Source organism: Oratosquilla oratoria, chromosome 1 (genome assembly GCF_046742065.1).
Source record: "Oratosquilla oratoria isolate Oo_2021 chromosome 1, ASM4674206v1, whole genome shotgun sequence".
In the NCBI taxonomy this organism is placed as follows: Eukaryota; Metazoa; Arthropoda; class Malacostraca; order Stomatopoda; family Squillidae; genus Oratosquilla; species Oratosquilla oratoria.
In genome coordinates this window covers 55935514-55957109 of record NC_134777.1, presented here as the reverse complement: position 1 = coordinate 55957109, position 21596 = coordinate 55935514, and the positions used below count along the sequence as shown (strand labels likewise).

Here is a 21596-nt window from a genome sequence, read left to right as displayed (position 1 = left end):
CTGAACTAAACTTTATTCAGATTTCAGTATCTCAGTATATTAAGTCGACACAGTTGGCAGAAGGCTAATATACATTAGATGGCCAAGGAAGTTGGAAAAACAAACAGGAGAGGAGAGTTGCATTACATGAGGGTATTATACAAAGTTGAGTAATAAAAATATCTGTGCCTTTACAGGACTATGATGCATGGATGGTCAATACACTGTGCTTGGTGTACAAATTTCATCAAAAGTCTGAGGTGAATATAGGGGTTCACATGACCAAGTGAGATATATGCAGGTATGTATAAGCTAATACATTAGTAGTCTATATACCCTGCTTGTCGGCATCAGCGTGGGTGCTGACGAAGGCACTCAGGGCTGGGTATGTGATGGAGGACATGGCTGCCAACATCCCCGCTGCCCACATCATCCACGTTTGTGAACCAAATCCATACCACATCAGCTGCAGCAATTCGAAGGCTAACCCAACCTGTAAACACAATACATCATTATATGAGGTATTCACTGCATAAGTTTTACTTAATTAATATTTTCAGGACTAAGTGACTGCCCTAGAGACAGATTTCCAGACTGGTAATGGGTACTTTCAAGAAGGATGAAGTCATCTCCCTGCTGCCCCTTTTCAAATCACATCAACTTTCTCATTTCCTTTTGAAGGTGCAGCCATCCCTGTCATCTTAGCTTCTTGTGGATGAATAATCATCCCTGTCCCCCACCCACTGCTCAGGTCAGATGCAATGCAGCAAGATACAGCACCTCCACAGGCATGGCTAAACAGCCAAAGGTGGTTCACCTTCACTGATTCATTACATGGGGACCCTCCCCACTCATCCTCTTGAAAAATTATAGAGCAGGCAAAAAGAAATCCTCCCCATTCATAACCTCTCCACTCACCAATCTCTTACCCTCTCCCTTAGTTGCTCAAAAGACATTTCCATTTTACCTAAGGCCTCCTTCATCTTGTCCACCCATCCCATTTTTGGTCTTCCCTCTAAATTCACTTCATCCACCTCTGCATTCCATACTCTTCTTACTAGTCTTTCTTTATTCATTCTTTCCACATGCCCAAACCATCCCAGTACTCTTTGACCAGCCAATTCTCTCTTCTTCTCCTGCTCTCTACCTCACCTTCTCATTTTTCACCCTATCCAATATTGTAATCCCCCACCATATTTCTAAAATATTTCATCTCAAACACATTGAAACTGTTTCTGCCTTCCTTACATTCAAAGTCTTAGCTCCATACAGTGTCACAGGCATAATCACCGCTTTGTACAGTTTTCTCTTAACTTTCATTCACAGATACTTATTTCTCATGACAGTTTTTCATTCCCCAAGACAATTACCCATGTTTCTTTTACTCTATAATTTACTTCATTTCTTCTCCATTTCCTACATCTTCTCTCTTACTAATTACCTTACTTTGCTCACATTTGGTTTTCTCCTTTGATGTGCCCTCCAAAACCCTGCCACTATCTGCTTTAGTACTTATTCTGACACAGTCACAAGTGTAGTGTCATCCACAAATGACAACTGACCTCCCATTTCCATTTTCACAATTTCAAAACCCCCAACCCTTCCTTAGCTCCTTTTCTCTTACAGAAGGGGTGGCCAAGTAAAATAAACATGTTTCATAAACAGATAACACTCATTCAACCATCCTTCCTATCTCAGCACCATAGAGGTGAAGGATTGCTATCCCCTGCCTCAGTATTTTGGTCAAAAGCAAAACACCTCTTTCTGACAGACTAAAATTTGTACTTCAGTACTTACCATGATAACCCGTTTGTTGGATAGTGTTCTCATGAGGAGCCCCAATACTGCAGTCTGTGCCACCACAGATAGGATGCCTACCACAGCTATAAATGTTGCTACTTCCTCAGCAGAAAAATGCATCACCTGCAACAGTATTTTCATCTTAAATCTTACTGTTTCTGAGAGCATTTGACATTGGTATTTAGTAACTGGTTTATGTGCCATTAATAATTTGTCTTTGCTACACTTTTCCCCTCTTATAGAGAGGAAACTACATCTACAGGTGTCATCACTTACATAACTTATATTTATAACCCATTCCATCTATTGTTCAGTAATCTGAACAATAGATGGACTGACTGGTGACAAAAACTATGACATACAAACTCACCAATCTGAGGTAGACAAAGAAGCAGGAGTACTGGCCAGCCTCAGGAAGGTAGGAGAGGAACACGGTCACGCTGATGAGTAGAATGTTACGGTCTTTGCTCACTTTCCACAATGCCTGGAGAAAAACATAAATAAATAAATAAGTAAATAAATGAAAATTACTGTATACAGCACTACCTGCACAAGTTTTATGTAGTCAATATAAGCAGTCTGCCTATGTACTTACAGAAAATGGATCTGCCTGCTCCCAGGATATGTGTGCACTCCATGATGAAGAGAGTCTTAATTTTTCTGGTAAAGACTCTGGCACTGCCACTAAAATAAAGAACACATCCAGCACCGCTATTGCTGTTGCTAACCCCACTACTAGATCATCACTGTGCACCTGCAACACAAAAATAACAATGAAGACATTACAATACAATAAAAGAAATACAATGTCAACAAGTTCTGCATGATATGTCAATGTTATTATAGTGCTGTATTGTAATCATTGATCTGGCAACACTGTGTGTACTGTATTGTAATTATTGATCTGGTAACACTGTCTGGGAAGCATTTAAATGACAGCCATATTGTTTTACAGCTGTCAGTATTCAGCCAGTGTTCTCCCTGTAGTGTATTAACAATTCTGTATGTAGCATCAGTATTATATTGTTATGAGTTGTTATATGTATATGGGTTATATATGTATAATATGCTGTTGTGTTTGTTTATGTTTATGTCAGGTTTGTTTATATTTATGTTTTGTGCTTGATATTCCTATATCATTTGGGAAGGCTTATGGGAGGATCTTGATTGAGAGGATTAGGTAGGAGAGGAACAGAGGGAGTAATTGGTGAGGAACAGTGTGGATTTAGGATGGGTAGAGGTTGTGTAGATCAGATCTTTGTGGTAAGACAAATATATATATATATATATATATATATGTATATATATATATATGTGTATATATATATATATATATATATATATATATATATGCACTAAAAACCCACTATAATTTGGATTTAAGAAAAGAAGGAAATAACGAATTTCCGTATATTTCGATCACTTGCTGTGATCCTCTTCAAGCGGAATACATAGACAAGAGAACATACATATCTTATATACAGATGAGAGAGGTAAAGTTAGGGAACATGGACAAGACATCATCTGTATATAAGATATGTATGTTCTCTTGTCTATGTATTCCGCTTGAAGAGGATCACAGCAAGTGATCGAAATATACAGAAATTCGTTATTTCCTTCTTTTCTTAAATCCAAATTATAGTGGGTTTTTAGTGCAATTACTAATGTGTAACGACATTACTGGACAGTGATATATATATATATATATATATATATGTATGATATGCTGTTGTGTTTGTTTATGTCAGGTTTGTTTATATTTATGTTTTGCGCTTGATATTCCTATATCATTTCTTCTCTCTCTCCGTTTTTATAATATGGTATAGATTTTATATTGAATAAAGCCTTGTAATAAGGTCTGTGTATTTACCACAACAGTCAATAAGATCAGATATAGGCCTACTTACCTTGCCCAAGTATGCCCCCAGGGCAGGTGATGTTACAAGGCTAGCAGCAAAGGTCGCAGAGACCAATCCATAAGCACTACTACGTTCTGCCTCATCTGTCACATCTGCTACATATGCAAATACGATGCTGAAGGTCACCGCAAACACACCAGAGATGCTTATCAGGGCAAAATACCACCTGTGGATAATTAATACTCATGAAATTATTACTCAGTCTAATGATTCAAGAATAGCAACAAAAGGAATGAAAGAGAAAGAAGTCATCAAATGAAACTTATATGGTGAAGAGTGAAAAAATGTTTAATTGATGCAGAGAAAATATATTGACTGAATAATAAATAATCTAATTATTAAATTTATTATTAAAAGAATTATTTGTACCTATCTCAAGCTCTAAATAACTATCTTACAATGCTTCATTAATTGTTTTTTTCTAAAAATTCTCAATCTTCACCTTAATATATCTGCAACCAGACTCCCTATGAATTTAAGTTAAAACTTCAAAATACTCATGAATTCTCTCTTTCAATACTACATATTTCCAAATCATTATGTGTTGACATGAAGTGTTGTAAAGCAAAAAGTTAAACAACTGGAAGTACCTCCAACTGAACTCACCAGGTGTTGATTTTCATAAAGGGAATGGGCAAGCAGGTGAAAAACACTGTGATGAACAGGAAGAACTTTCTGCCCCACACGTCTGACAAAGCGCCGATTAGGGGAGCACTTAGGAACGATAAGAGACCCTGCAAAAGATGGAACTTATTAATCACAACACTCCAGGAAATTTATGATAGCTTATTAAGTTTCTGAAAAACAACTAATTTGACTTCTGAAGGAAAAGTGTCAGAAAGAAACATCTATTTATATACCAAGTGCTTTTTTCCCCCTTATATGGGAGGGTGCCAAGTCAAATAGCAAGCATCCACTCCCATCCACCACCCTTTCTTCCCTTTCATCTTTGCTACTCATGGATGTGGATGACAGGTCATCTCTGTACCCTGCCCACTGCCCTGGGTCAGACGCAATGCAGCAAGACACACCACATCCACAGCAAGGTCGCTTCACTTAATTGGTGACCCCCTCCTCTCCATCCCCTCATGCAGAAAAGAGAGGGAGGACTAGGAGAAACCCCTTTGGGCTGCACCAAAATATCATTCATACATAACCACTCCCTACCCACTCCTTTCCTTGCATCACAGTATCAAATATACACTATTAACCCCTACTTCCTTCTATCTTCCTTGCTCAACAGACATTCCCCTTTTGCCCCAACCATCCATCTCATCCTCGGTCATCCCCTCAAATTCACTCCCTCCACCTCTGCTTTCCACATCTCTTTTACAAATCTTTCTTCACTCATTCTTTCTATGTGTCCAAACCATCCTAGAAAGAAACATAACTAGTTAAATCAATGGTACATAATAACCAAGTGACAAAAAGTAAAGAAAGAATATATATATATAATAAAAAAAAAATAGTAATAATGTGATGACTACACAAGAGAAACAAAGGACCAGATGTTTTGAGGAAATATGGCTTTCATCTGCAATTGTGTGAGGCTTCAGATTTCACATTTCTGTTTAAATATATGATAGACCTCAAGCTGATTTCCTACCACATTTTTCTTTTTTCTTTTCATACCCTCTCCCCCTGAGGTCTTTCAAATTTCTATATTCCTTCCTTCCTTCCTACACTCTTTCACATTCTCATCTTGTAAGTGGTTATCTTCATAATTTTAATTTCTGGCCCATTGTTCGTCACACACCAGTTTCAAAGACATTTCATCAGTGTAAGAGTCCTGTCTTGCAGAATGGAAGCTTACACTTTAGCCTGTGGCCAACATATGAAAGTTGACCCTTCCCCCTTTTTTATGTTTAAAATGTTTTGTTACTATTTTTGTATGGACTTTCCTCTTCTCTGGACAGAGTGAGAGCAATGAAGAAGAAATTAATTAATTTTTCCTTATTGAGATAATGCATCTTTAACAGTCCTTTTGATTTTCAATTCACCAGATCATCTTCCACAGGTTTGTCCCTACAGTAAAGAATATACAGAAAACCTACAGGCTCTAAGAATAACAAGACATTGGAACAAGACAACAAAAATCCTAACCAAAGATCAGTAGCCCACATAAGAATGACTGGTACACAACAGCCCTTAAACGTAAATATCCCCACACCCTTTCAACTCACAGGCTGCAACAAGGAACTCGCACCTATGGCAAAGTACCCACTGATCTCCCACATAACCACCTTACTCAGGCACAAATACGTACATGCATGACTAAATAACACAAGTGTCACAACCAAGTATCTTTAAAATTGAATAGCCACAGAATGACCTACAGGATAACATTATGGTTGTGACTAAATATCTAAGGGCCGAGGGTCTCCTGGAAGAAATAACTAAAGCTAGTTAGAGCAACTGATTGACTGTGATATAACATACTTTTCTATTCATCATAGGTATAAAATGCATATACATGTACACATTTTTCTTTCACCATAGTGCTTCTTTCCTTTTCCCAGACAGTTTCTTTTCCCTTAGTGCATGTTTAAACACACACAAGAATTTAGGGTAAGAAGAGAAAGAGGTGATTTGTTGACCATTTACAGAATTATGAAAAGGATGGAAATTATCGATAGAGAACTTATTAAAGTGGGACAGAAGAGAAACAAGATGACATGAAAAGAAGCTAAAGAAGGACAGTTACAGAAGAGACCTGAAAAAGAATAGCTTCCCACATAGAGTGATTGATGTCTGGAACAAACTAAATGGAGAAACAGCAAGTGCCAAAACTATACACAATTTTAAGAATAAACTGGATGCGGAGAGATATGAAAACGGATCAACATGAGCATAGCTCTCATCCCATAAAATACAACTAGGTAAATAAATACACTAGACACTGCGAGATACAAAGACAGGAAACCACGAGCACAGCTCCCCTTCCCATAAGATACAACTAGGTAAATACAAACACACACACACACTTATAAGGCCAAAACTGGAATATGCAGCTATGATATGGTCATCCAGTACAAAAAAGAATATAAGAAAATTAGAAAGAATACAAAGAGCAATGACAAAGATGGCCCCAACACTTTCAAACCTGACATATGAACAAAGACTGGCTGAACTGGAATTGCCAACCCTGGAACAAAGAAGAGAATGAGGGAACCTACTAATCTTCTACAGAATTCTGAAAGGAAAAGAATGCCTTGATAGAGAGAACTTATTAAAGTGGGACAGGAAAAACAAGATGACATGCAATGAAACTCAAAAAGGATAACTACAGAAGAGACCTGAAAAAGAACAGCTTCCCACACAGAGTGATAGATATATGGAACAAATTGGATGAAAAAATAGTGTGTGCAAACCAATACAAGAATTTAAGAACAAACTTGATCTTGCGAGATACAAAAACAGATCACCACGAGATATCTCCCCTTCCCGTATAATACAACTAGGTAGATACACACACAGTTATGCTAAAATTTAGTTTGAAGTTCCCCTCTTCTACACCCGCCTAAAAGAATCTATGTTCATCCCATGAAAAAGTAAAGCTCTCCATGTGAAGGCCAGCAACAAACTGGATCTCCACAGGAGAGGGAATGACATCATGTTCCAGATCATTCAGGCCTCCTCTTTCAGGTTATATTAAGTCTTCCCTTCATCTCTGTGCAAAAATGGCTAAGGTTTCTATTTTTAAACCATCTCCCAGCTCTGGGGAACACTTTCTAACATTAGAAATTAGACATTTGTGTGGTTTTCCACTTGTTTATCTGGCTTACTGGCTCTAGAATATATATATATATATATATATACACACACACACATACATATATATACAGAGACATGACAGAATTGAATAGACACTAAGAGAAATCGTTTATGAAACTAGCAAATGAAGTGCTTATAAATGGTCACAATGTGAATAACTAATACTTGGTTGACATCCCCTTTGCTTTTTTCAATGCAAGGACCCTTCTAGGCATGCTAGTGATTAGTTCATGAATATCATCTTGAGGGATTTCTTGCCATGTTTCCCATAGTAATCCTAAGAGTTCAGGTTTTAAAGATGTCTTCCTGTTCTTTTTGTGAAGTTGTCGGTCTAATATGTCCCAGAGGTGTTCAATAGGGTTCATATCCAGGGACTGACTTGGCCATGGAATCTTCCTAATCCCATTTTGGCTCACCAATTTTGTGTTGCTTAAGCAGTGTGACAAGGAGCTCCATCTTCCATAAATAGGAAGGCATTTTTACTCATTCTACCACTGAAGAATATTGGAATGAGTCCTTCCTTTATTATAGACACATATTTGCCTGAACTGATGTTTCCTTGACACTCCACAAGCTCTGATCGACCATCACTCCAAATTGCACCCCACACCATTATTGAAATGCCCCCATGTTTCACTGTTGGCTGCAGTCTTTTGAGGTCAAACTCTTGACTACAGTCTCCAGACCCACACTCTTCCACTGTCAGAAAATAATGCAAATCGTGACTCATCAGAGAAAATGACAGTGCTCCAAAAGGCCACAGGTCTCTCCACCATCTCAACAGCCCAATTCTTTCTGCGCTTGATATTGGCTGGACGAAGGAGTGGTTTCCTTGCAGCTCTGCCATAGTAACCCAGCTTGTGCTGCTATGTCAGAGGCCTTGCAACGTGGATCCTCTTCGACATTTCTTTTGACAAGATGCAAGGTTCTTTCTGAGGGCCCAGGACGACCTGAATGAGGTTTTGTGCCCTTCTTGCCCTCTCTGGTGAATTGTACGATCACTCTATTAACAGTAGAAAGGGGTATTGACAGATTTTCAGATATTTTGCGTTGACTAAGTCCACCTTCATGTTGACCCACAATATGACTGCTGAAATTCAGATAGGTCTACTGCTCCTTTGGTTCGTGGCATGCTTGATTAATCTTGTATGTAATCTGAAACAAATCTAGGTAAATACAACATATGTAATTTTGAATAACATTAAGCATTAAATAAGAGCAGAAATGCATTTTTCTTGGTGTCTATTCAATTCTGTCATGTCTGTGTATATATGTGTGTGTGTGTGTATTTACTTAGTTGTATTTTACAGGACGAGAGCTATGCTTATGCTTTTGTATCTCTCCATATCCAGTTTGTTCTTAAAATCTTGTATAGTTTTGGCACTCACTGTTTCCCCGTTTAGTTTGTTCCAGACATCAATCACTCTGTGTGGGAAGCTATTATTTTTCAAATCTCTTCTGTAACTGTCCTTATTTAGCTTCTTCTTATGTTCTCTTGTTTCTCTTCTGTCCCATTTTATTAATCTCTATAAAGAACTTCTATCCCTTTCATAATTCTGTAAATAGTCAGCAAATCACCTCTTTCTCTTCTCTGTTCCAGTGTTGATAGATGTAATTTATCCAATCCTTGTTCGTATGTCAAATTTGAGTGTAGGTGCCATTTTTGTCGCTGTTCTTTGAATTCTATTTTTTTTTTTTGTACTAGGTGCCCATAATGTTGCAGCATACTCCAATTTAGGTCTTATCAGTGTAATTAATATTTTCTTTACCATTTCTTCATCTATGTAGTCGAAGGCCACTTTCATTGATCTTAAGTTAAAAGTGTCTCCAACTAGTTTGTCGACATGTTTATCAGGTGTCAAGTCACTTGAGATAATTACTCCAAGATCCCTTTCTGAGTCAACTTTTTTGACTTCCTTGGTACCAATTCTATATAAACCTGATATTCTATTTTTGCTTTTTCCAAATTCCATTATACTGCATTTCTGTGTGTGTGTGTGCGCGCACGTGTCAGTGACAAATAGAAATTAGCTCCACCGCAAGGACTCGAACCTTTGCCTTAGCGACTGCTTATTATGAAGGAAAGACGATAGCTATGAGCCAGCCAGACCGTTAAAAAGGAACGACCTGGAATACGACCTGGTAGTTCCCCGAGGGCACTATGCTTAGCTCAGTCTCTATTCTAATTTCACCAAGTCTTTATCATGGTGAGCCATCCGACAAGTTCTGTGTTAATGTGATACACAACGTGAACGGTCTGGCTGGCTCAAAGCTATCATCTTTGCTCCATAATAAGCAGGCGCTAAGGCAGAGGTTCGAGTCCTTGCGGTGGAGCTAATTTCCACACACACACACACATATACATACATACATATACCAAGGCTTTTTCCCCCTTTCAAGGGAGGTAGCCAAAAAGGGAAAGGCATAAAAACACTCCCACCCATTTCATCCCTAAATACACTCCACACCCCTCCCACCCTCCCTCTCATCTGAGCACCTCCTGGATGACGGGTCATCCCTGCACCTTGCCCACTGCCCTGGGTCAGAAGCAGTGTCGCAAGATACAGCACATCCACAGCAAGGCCGCTTCATTTAATCGGCGACCCCCCCTCTCCGTCCCCCCTTGCATATAAGGAGAGGACGGGGAGAAATCCCTTCGGGCTGCGTCAAAATTTACTCACACATACTACCCCACCCCCCCGCCCATTCCTCATCATGCAATCACAACATCATCCATATACAACCATTCTCCACTCACCTCTGTCTTCCGTCCTCTCCCTTCCTTCCTCAACAGACATTCCCCTCTTCCCCAAAGCCCCCTTCACCCCATCCATCCACCTCATCCTAGGACGTCCCCTCATGTTCACTCCCTCCACATCTGCCTTCCATACCTCTTTTACTAGTCTTTCTTCACTCATTCTTTCCATGTGTCCAAACCATCCTAATATTCTTTCATCAACCCTATCTCCCAGCTCCTTTTTCACCCCTGTTCTCCTCCTCACCTCCTCATTTCTCACTCTATCCAGCCTAGTAACCCCCACCATACTTCTCAGACACCTCATCTCAAACACATTCAAACTCCTCTCTTCTTCTCTTATGTTCCACGTTTCTGCCCCATACAGAATAAAATTCTTTTGGTAGAAAGCATTCGCCAGGGCTGGCGAAAGGTTTGAAAGGTCTGGTACTAAATCCAGCAAAACACATTTCCAAAATACTGTATATTAAATCACTACATAATTATTTTCAATCATACCACATCTCACACACATTTATTACTTTATATACTTTTATTTAATTTCATTCCACTGTTGGAAATCATGGCTGTTTCTATTGTGCCTTCAACTTCACGTCATCCCCTTTGCATCCTTTCTGACTATCTCCAGACTGCTTCATTCAGGTGAGGGGTCGACCCCAATGGCATATGAACATGACAATACAAAACCTCTCAGGTACACACCTTGATGCCCACGATAAGCCCATTCATCAGGAACGTGTGGTCAGGAAAGGTGTCGTTGAGGACCTGAAAAAAAGGAAAATATATAAATACAAAAATATAAAAACATTACAAAAAACGTCCGAGCTTAGAATGCACGCAATGTTACTTAAAGGACTTAACATTAACCAGCTTCCACCTACAATATCATATTTCCATAATGAATAATAAATATTTGCTGTGATGAGTAAAAGCTATGAAGCGTCATCGTAGTGAAGGCGACAAGACGTCACCAAGAAAACGGTCCACAACACACTCGCATTCGAGTTATAAAAAGAACATGGGAGTGCAGACGCCGGAAAATGTGAAACTGAGAGGTACATGGGCAAAGGTAATTTGCCCCATTTGCTAAAGGTGTGGCATGTTCCCCAAGAATAGGTAACAAAATTGTGCGTGATGAGTCGACATACATACATATACCAAGGCTTTTTCCCCCTTACAAGGGAGGTAGCCAAAAAGGGAAAGGCATAAAAACACTCCCACCCATTTCATCCCTAAATACACTCCACACCCCTCCCACCCTCCCTCTCATCTGAGCACCTCCTGGATGACAGGTCATCCCTGCACCCTGCCCACCGCCCTGGGTCAGAAGCAGTGTCGCAAGACACAGCACATCCACAGCAAGGCCGCTTCATTTAATCGGCGACCCCCCCTCTCCGTCCCCCCTTGCATATAAGGAGAGGACGGGGAGAAATCCCTTCGGGCTGCGTCAAAATTTGCTCACACATACTACCCCACCCCCCACCCCCCCGCCCATTCCTCCTCATGCAATCACAACATCATCCATACACAACCATTCTCCACTCACCTCTGTCTTCCGTCCTCTCCCTTCCTTCCTCAACAGACATTCCCCTCTTCCCCAAAGCCCCCTTCACCCCATCCATCCACCTCATCCTAGGACGTCCCCTCCCTCCACATCTGCCTTCCATACCTCTTTCACTAGTCTTTCTTCACTCATTCTTTCCATGTGTCCAAACCATCCTAATATTCTTTCATCAACCCTATCTCCCAAATCCTTTTTCACCCCTGTTCTCCTCCTCACCTCCTCATTTCTCACTCAGGGATTATTTTGCCTGTTTTCATTTTAAGTGTTGTGCGTTATCGTCCTTTTTCGCTAATTATGTCGACTCATTTTATTTTATAACCTAAAAAGAAAAATGAGTCGACATAATTAGCGAAAAAGGACGATAACGCACAACACTTAAAATGAAAACAGGCAAAATAATCCCGTGGATTTATTATATATATATATATATATATATATATATATATATATATATATATATATATATATCAAATCAAATCAGCCATCCTGAGTCCACTGCTGAACAAAGGCCTCCTTCATAGCATTCCATGATTCACACGACCGTGCCACCCTCTGCCACGTCACTCCCGCAAACCTCTCGATCTCGTCTCTCCACCTTCTGTCTGGTCTCCCTCTTCCACGCTTCCTATCTCGCGGCGTCCATTCAGTAACACACTTGCTCCATCGCTCATCAGTCGTTCGCACCAACTTACCTGCCCAATTCCACTTCCTCTCTTTTACTGCCTCCACAATATCTTTCACTCTAGTCTGCTCTCTCACCCAACTTGCTCTCTTTCGGTCTCTCAGTGTTATTCCCATCATTGATCTCTCCATTCTCCTCTGTGCAGTCCTTAGCTTTGTTTCCATCGCCCTCGTCAGCTTCCAAGTCTCACATCCGTAGATTATTGCTGGTAGAATGCATTGGTTGTAAACTTTACGTTTCAAACATAAAGGTAGGGAGCCTCTCAGGATTTTACTATACTTACCAAACATTTTCCAACCAATTGTAATGCGTCTTTTTATCTCATTATCATGATCTTTCGTCACCTTCACCATCTGACCTAAATAATTATACTCTTCAACTTCCTCAAGACTCTCATCATCAATTACAATCTCTTTACTTTGAACTTTCGTGTTGAACATTACTTTGGTTTTACTCTTATTAATTTTTAAACCTACTTTGATACTTTCTTTGTTTAGATCGCTCAGCATATCTTGCAAGTCGTCTGCTCTTTCTGAAATAAGAATGATGTCATCTGCAAATCTTAGGTGGTTCAAATATTCGCCATTAATCTTCAAACCTTTCTTTTCCCAACTCAACCTTCTGAAAATATCTTCTAAACAAGCTGTAAATAGTTTGGGTGAAATTGTATCGCCTTGCCGTACTCCTTTCTCGATTTTGATCTTTTCTGTGTCTTTATGTAGTCGAACTATAGCGGTACCTTTCGAAGAAAAAAAAAATATATATATATATATATATATATATATATATATATATATTTTGATCTTTTCTGTGTCTTTATGTAGTCGAACTATAGCGGTACCTTTCGAAAAAAAATATATATATATATATTTATATATATATATTTTTTTAAGGTAATTATTCTCCCGTGCTCGTCAGTTCGTGCGCGCCTCCATTTCTATATGCACGAGTTTAGTTCATGAAAAACACACACACACACACTTCGTAAATACGTGTACTAATAATCTCTTCTATCAATAAATGGGGTAAAAATAATCACAAGAGAGGAGGAAGGAGAGAAAGAGAGAGGGAGAAAGAGAACTATAACAGTTTGATTAAAATTAAATAAAATGACTGTGCTGGAAAGAGTAATCTATCTCCAGCTCTCTCTTCCCTAAACAGTCACCAACGCCACCCGTCCCTCTGTTAAACAAAGCCACCAGCCACCCTCCGCCAGCCCCGACCGCGAACATCTGCCGGCTGCCTCTCATGACAAGAGAGATTCTCTAATAATGAAAACAGCTGCATTAAAGTGGATCAACCGAAATCGGAATAACAAATACCCGTGAAAACGAACCGGCCGTGACGCAGCACCGAGTGTGATGTCCAGCCACCCATGGGGTCCCGTGAACGTGTGACGTTGTGTCATAGACGTGTTACGTGGTGATATAAAGTATTACGTTATGGCATCAAGGTGTCGCGTGGTGCCACCCACGCATTACGATGTCTTCGGACAGGGCCACGTAACGTTCTAAAGTAAATCATTAAATGTGCGATAAACTGAAGTCCTTTGTTTCACGTGTGACGTTCTGAAAGTCTGTATGAAATCCTTCAGTGATATGGCGACAGAAAACAGGATACACACACACACACAAAACACGAAAGAAGACTGTCAACGATGAGACAATTTTGTTCTTCAGCTACCAAGATACAATAACATCCATCTCCCCCCCCCCCAAAAAAAAAAAAAAAAAAAAAGTTGAACCAACTAGTTTATACTTGAACGGGACGACAATAATCCCATGACAGGAGCACCTGTAGCACTCACCCCCACCCCATCTCGACTGACTTTGATAGACGACATCGTGCGACATTAGTGTCTTCCACTGCTCCGTTAGGCACAAGACCTTACACGATCTGTGCCGCCTGGCCTTGAGGTGCTATCTCCAGGTGAAATGCTTCTCTAGTTACCCATTTATTATCATTTCTAGACTTTGCGTGAATGATTATACCAACTTGTAGTATAGAGGAGAGGAGCAACGCTGCTGAGGTCCCTTACTTTCCAATTCATACCTAGCTTCATGGAGGCGTGTACATACATACATACATACACACACACACACACACACATATATATATATCTACTATAATAAAGTAGTAGCCTCTGTCTGTTTGTTTGTTTGATCACGAACTCCTCCTAGGGTTTTGCAGATAGACCCCCATAACCATATATATTCTGATACCCCTCCAGGTACTTGGATAACTATATTTCATTTCCCCCCAAAAATTATTTTGGTTAGGGTTAAGGGTTAAAGTTAGGAGGGTTAGGGTTAGGCGAGTGATTATTCACGAACTACTAGGTTTTTGCAGATAGACCCCTATAACCATATATATTCTGAAACCTTATAACCCAAGGTACTTGGAAAACTACCTTTCATTTGTCTGTCTGTTTGTTCAGGAACTCCTAGGGTTTTGCATACAGGCCCCCATAACCATATATATTCTGATATCCTATCACTTCAGGTACTATATTTAATTTTCAAACAAATATATATTTTGGTTAGGGTTAAGGGTTAAAGTTAGGTGGGGTATGGTTAGGTTAGAGATCATTCACGAACTCCTAGGTTTTTGCAGATAGACCCCTATAACCATATATATTCTGAAACCTTATAACCCAAGGTACTTGGATTACTATCTTTTGTTTGTCTCTCAATTTGTTTGTTTGTATGTTCACGAACTCCTAAGGTTTTGCAGATAGACCCCCATAACCATATATATTCTGATGCCCTATCACTCCAGGTACTTGGATAATTATGTTTCATTTAAAAATATATATTTTGGTTAGGGTTAAGGGTTAAAGTTAGGTGGGATATGGTTAGGTTAGGGATGATACGAATTCGCAGCAACGCAGCAATCCGAGAGAACAGAGGACATCGGAAAGGCGGGGTCAGGAGAAGCGAGGTCAACCCTGGCAGCAGCACCTGCTCGCTTTCTACGAGTGCCTCCAGGTCGATGCCGACACCACCCACAAAAAGTGAGACAGCTAGGGTGGTTATGCGGTCTGGCCCGAAAGCTGGTGCTGCCCTCCCCCCACGGGCCATTTTGTTCCTTCTGTACCCAGTGGTACTTTTTCGTTAATTAGTATTTGGCGCCAGACTATTTAATTGGTCGCCGTGGGGGAGGAGGGGGGGCGGGAGAAGACTGGGGATGATAAAGAAGTACACGAGGTAATGGCAAGGAGGGTAGGATGTAGATGGAGGGGCCAAAAGGTGAAAAAGGTAGGAGGTAAAGGTAAGCGAGAGGTGGGGAGGGGGGGACAGGCTAAGAGGTAAGGGTGAAACGGGGGTGTGGGGGGGAGAGCCAAGGATGTGTGGGTGGCAAGAAGCGAGGGTCCAAACAATGGACTCCAAAAGAGCATCGGATCTCAGCGGACCGAAGCGAGGCTGGCTGGCACAGCCTAAAAGCAGCGTGTGTGTACACACAAGCTACACTGCTTTATATTTCGCTGTTCGGCTGGATCAGTGGAGGGGGGGGGGTTGTTCTTAATTTGGGGTCCAACCGCCTCCCTTCTGTGAGGTGGGAGAGAAACCGAAACCTAGAAGTGGTTAGTGGGTGTCCAACGATTTTATTCAGTGTTCAACTCTTCTTTAGTTAGTTGGGACACAGCACTGCACAAGTAAAAGAACATGTAGGCTAGTAGACGAAAAAAGGATCCAACCTTTAAATGTGCTGCAACAGAAAACTCATACGCACACCCACAAAAATATAAATAAAATAAAATAAATAAATAAATAATAATAAAAAATAAAACAATCAATAAATGTCGCTGGCACTACCCCCACCCCGTCACACTCTCACGCCCTTGAGGGACTCGCGAGACCACAGGCACAGTGCCTATAAACCAGCTGATAGTGCCAATACGCCTCAACCACGAGTCTCGGGCACGTAAACGCTTGACAGCAACACGCGCTTCATAAACCAGCAGCGGGAACCAAACCATAACCCGTTTTCTTTCTCCAAACAGAACCGCTGTAAACCTAAGTCAGGTAGGGAGTATCCCGAAGGAGGGACGGGTCGGGGGAGAGGGAGGGAGGTAGGGAGAGAGGGAGAGAGAGAGAAAAAAAAAGATGGGGGGTGCTCTTCACCGCCCACGGGCGCTTAGTATTATCCCAACCGCCAATTTCGTCGACTTTGCTCTCGGCCAACGACCGCTCACGACCCGAGTTCCCTCGTAATGCGCGGCCATCGTTTTCAGAAATTCGACCAACGCCCGGCCCCCGCGACCGTTTATAACTTCGGAGGGGACCCTCTCTCCACGCTGGAGAACACGTCCAACCTGATGTTCACGGCACTCGGGCCAGCGGCGCAGAGGGAAATAGTCCCAGTGGGCGTCTTTAACAACCAAGGCCTGTGTCGAGGCAAGCCTGCACTCTGCGGAATAAAACACCCAAATGTGTCGCTGTCCTGAGATCGATGTTTAGCTTGTATGCTCGCTAAGTACTTACGTACTAGTTTACTTTTGATCTTATATATATATATATATATATATATATATATATATATATATATATATATATATATTGGTGGGGGGAAGGGGTCTGATCATGTTATGGACCCAAAGGTTGTCGGTATTAGTTATGCTTTACTACTGTAACCCCTTGGAAATGACGTCTGTTTTTTTTTAACTCACTACAATGTGTGTCTGTGTGTGTGTGTGTGTGTGTGTGTGTGTGTGTGTGTGTGTGTGTGTGTGTGTGTGTGTGTGTGTGTGTGTGTGTGTGTGTGTGTGTGTGTGTGTGTGTGTGTGTGTGTGTGTGTGTGTGTGTGTGTGTGTGTGTGTGTGTGTGTGTGTGTGTGTGTGTGTGTGTGTGTGTGTGTGTGTGTGTGTGTGTTTGTGTGTGTGTGTGTGTGTGTGTGTGTGTGTGTGTGTGTGTGTGTGTGTGTGTGTGTGTGTGTGTGTGTGTGTGTGTGTGTGTGTGTGTGTGTGTGTGTGTGTGTGTGTGTGTGTGTGTGTGTGTGAAGAGAGAGAGCGTTGGAGAAAATAATGGAGACCAGCGGAGAGGGTCTGGCGAATCGGACAGTGGTAAACGTAGCTTCACCTCTAAGTACTACAGCCGCAGGCGCCTTATACAAAGCTACACCAATCGTACTTCTTTACACGTCATACATTTACGATACTTGAAAGTCCACGAGATTGTAATACACTCATTCTCGTCGCAATTCTACGACCCAAAGATATATGCTGCCCACAACTCCATGGAAGACATAAGGCACTGTACAACTCAGAAGTGGAAGCCAACTGTGCGTGTATAAGGGCAGGTTCGTCAACAATGCGGTTGTGGCGTCAACGGTGTGAGACGTGAGAGGGAAATGGCAGAGGGGGAGGGTGGTGGAGATGCATTACTGGGGGTGATGAAAAAAGAAGAAAGTACGTCATCTGGGGCGATGCACCTCTGACGAAGGGGTCGACGACGTTGAGGAGGGGGAGCTGGATGATGGCTGTGTGAAGGGTGTCGTAGTGACGGGGTGGTGGGAGGTCTAGGTGGTCGTCGGTGGTTCTTCTCAACACTTTTCACCCCCCCCCCCCCAAGGAGTAGTGTGGCAGATGTTGGTACCGTCGTGCGACTCACGAAAAAGATTGCTAGAGGCCTTTGTGCAGCAGTGGACTCCCAATGGCTGACGACTTGAAGATAGCCCAGAATGGGTAGGTAGGCGTAGCCGCTCACTCGAATGGGTTAGGCAGGCTATTTGATCAATCTAAGTAGTTGCTGTTGTTGTTGTTGTTCTTGTTCTTGGCACTCGGTGTCAGCGGGTTATGGCACAGGAGGGGGCCAATCGCCCTCTCGTGTCCTCCACTCTTGATGTTGTGATCATGTTGTTTGTGTGTTATCAATCGCTGAAGAGTCCGTGGGTGGTCGCGTGCGAAGTGGCCTGTCTGTCGGGGGAACAGCAACGGGGGGAACGGTCTCTCTGCCCCTGACTTCGAGCTGAAACAGTACTCTTCGTTCTTTTCATTCTGTAAAGGCCTTCTACAGTCATTTAATCTTATCTTTTATTTTTTCATACTTTTTATATTCTACCTTCTACCTGATCTTTGGAATAATAATAACAATAAAAATATATATTCTTCGGCTGGACACCCACCCATGTGGTTGAGCGACCCACCAGCACGGCCGAACGGCCTCCAGACACTGCGGAGGAAACACGGTGACCCTGACTTCAATGCTCAAGTGACACAAACTCGCGAGCGGCCAGACAGGCTTCTACAAACACATACCAAGTGAAACGCATGCCTACAGTACATGCTTGCTGGAGAGTTGGCTACTAAGAGAAATACAAAATAGATTTATAAACTCAGAGGTATATACGCGCGCGCGTGTGTGTGATTCACCATGGTTTTGGATCACGTGTTGGACTCGTGATCGACAGCTATTAACCTCCCGGATGAGAGCTCAGAGCTCGTATGACCTATCTGTGTGTGTGTGTGTGTGTGTGCACGCGCGCGCAAAAACGGAATGGAGGAATCCCTATGTAATTTCCCCCATAAAACATCCATCTGTGCAAGTCATAAAAGCGCTCTAGCTTCCCAACAAACCTGGCACTTCCCAAAGCCACAAGAGCTAGCGACAAAAACAACCGAGAAATACATACAAAGAACTCTACGAGTTATCTGCTCATCACACTTCCTTTCTCTTAAGTGCCCCCCACCCCCACCCTAACACTCCCCGCCTTCCTCTTCCCTGCAGCCTCAACTCATGTCTAATCTAACCACAATTCATACCAATTCTTCCCTTCATTCCTTCCACTCGTTCTATTATAATTATTTCTATTACCCATTCTCCTCCACAAAAGCCCCACACCCTTTCCTCTCCTCCTCCCATCCACCCTCCACTCTCCTCCAGGCCTCCCCTCCATCCTCCGACCTCTTTTCCGTAGGGGTGCCTCTCCCAGATCAACCTCTGTCCAATTAACTTGAACGTTTTCGTAGATTCTGAGTCGCTGTCTACATTCCCACACACTTCGTGAATGTATAGTAGAATACTCATTCCACACTCTTGCCTCTCTTCTTCTTCCACCTCCTCTTCCTCCCTCCTTGAGTTCCTCCCATCGCCCTTGAAAGGCCAGGATGTGGTAACATCGACCAACACACACACTTGTCCGCTTCAGGCTCTTCTTCGCCGATGATTATTTTCTCTTCCGTCTCAGGCACGGCGCAACGGTACAGGGCGACCCTCGGGTCCGTCCACGGCAGGGCCACCAATTATACAACTCAATGTTCCCTCCTCCATCCCTTGTGGACTCAAAGACAACAATTTTGTGACAGCTATTATGAATCACAAGCATACAAACACACATACACACACACGCAGAGAAAGCGCACGCACACATGTGCGCAAATACACACTATATATAGGTATACACGTAGGTGCTGCTCGTACATGTACTGGGCAATACAGGACCACAGTGTCAACAAAATCTCGCGGCGCCCCATACTCTGCGGCTGTATTCAAAACAAACAAACAAACACACACACACACACACACACACACACACACACACACACACACACACACACAGAGTGACATAGAGAATGTGTATATTATATATATACTCACCACAATCATGGGCGATGTCAGGAGCCCCCACGCAAAGAACTCCAGGAAGATGACAACGAGTGCATGGTACATGCTGGGGACGCCGATCCCAGAGCTCTGAAAAATAAAACAAACAATTCGTTAACACCTGATGATGGGAAAGGATTTGGGGTGCAGCATTCTATTTTACATCATTCTCCCACTCAGATAGGACATTCCAGCATCGAAAGAGCTCACTGCCTATGGATCCCATGACCAAGTGCTTTGCTAAGCATAGGTTGGTGTAATACTGAGTGACGAAGGTCAATAGAATTGGATTTTGCTATGTACATCATGTCATCTTCACCTTTACCGCGAGATTAAGGCGGATGTGTCTGACATGCCAAGACCTCATGGTCCTTCAAAAATAGACTTTAAAAGAAAAGTATTGTGCATCGAACTTTAATTAAGCCCCATTACGAGTAACGCTCCTGACATGTATAACGCAGATACAGGAGGTCTCACGCCAGGTGTGTGTGTGTGTGTGTGTGTATTCACCTCGGATCTGCTGCAGTCTCTGTCGAGACAGCCAGACACCACCCTACGGCAGTGAGCTCAGAGCTCATTATTTGCCGATCTCTGGGTAGGTCTGAGACCACTCACACACCACACACCGGGACAGCAAGGTCACAACTCCTTGACTAACGTCCCGTACCTACTCACTGCTAGGTGAACAGGGGTTACACGTGAAAGGAGACAAACCCAACTTATCTCCGCCCGTGTGTGTGTGTGTGTGTGTGTGTGTGTATGCGTTTGTGTGTGTGTGTGTATGCGTGTGCGATTGCGTGTGTGTGTCCTATGTGTGTGCGTGTGCGATTGCGTGTGTGTGTATCTGTGTGTGTGTGTGTGTATCTGTGTGTGTGTGTGTGTGTGTGTGTGTGTGTGTGTGTGTGTACTATGTGTGTGCGTGTGTGTTCTATGTGTGTGCGTGTGTGTTCGTGTGTGTGTGTGTGTGTGTGTGCGTGTGTATACTATGTGTGTGCGTGTGCGATTGCGTGTGTGTGTCTGTGTGTGTGCTATGTGTGTGCGTGTGCGATTGCGTGTGTTCGTGTGTGTGTGTGTGTGTGTGTGTGTGTGTGTGTGTGTGTGTGTGTGGTGTGTGTGTGTGAACGTGCACGCTCGCGACGAAAACCAAGCATAGGAAATGACGCAATAGGAAAATTTATCTTTCTCTCCAAACTGTTCTGGCTTATCAATGTTCAGCCACCATTAGTAATGATATTTCACAACTCGCTAGAGAGAGAGAGGGAGGGAGGGAGGGAGGGAGGGAGGGCAGGAGGCAAGTACGAGTATAAAAAATATAACCCAACTCGAAGTTGATCGAGTGAATTCAAGTGAAATAACTACATAACCACTCCCCATCATTATAAGTTAACTAGAGATCCTAGCCCCTCATCCCAAGCCCGCTAACTAGCCCCTCTTCCTTCACTACCAGATATTCGCTTGAAACATGTTTTTCATATGAAACCTAATGACCCAATTACAAGACCCTCGGGGTATATACTGAGCA

General features: G+C 42.3%; 1 protein-coding gene across 6 annotated transcripts in view; it reads right to left on the bottom strand.

The window, feature by feature from the left end:
- The window catches only part of LOC143025853 (hippocampus abundant transcript 1 protein), a 243111-nt gene that overhangs the window by 11800 nt on the left and 209715 nt on the right, over positions 1–21596 (bottom strand). For all 6 annotated transcript variants that reach the window (XM_076185939.1, XM_076185998.1, XM_076185878.1 and 3 more), the window contains exons 2-9: positions 20069–20164; positions 10930–10992; positions 4305–4432; positions 3687–3864; positions 2375–2533; positions 2150–2263; positions 1777–1902; positions 316–472 (exon numbers count right to left, since the gene is read on the bottom strand). In XM_076185939.1, the coding sequence (XP_076042054.1) occupies positions 316–472; positions 1777–1902; positions 2150–2263; positions 2375–2533; positions 3687–3864; positions 4305–4432; positions 10930–10992; positions 20069–20164 (1021 nt within the window). The remainder of the gene's footprint in view (positions 1–315; positions 473–1776; positions 1903–2149; positions 2264–2374; positions 2534–3686; positions 3865–4304; positions 4433–10929; positions 10993–20068; positions 20165–21596) is intronic.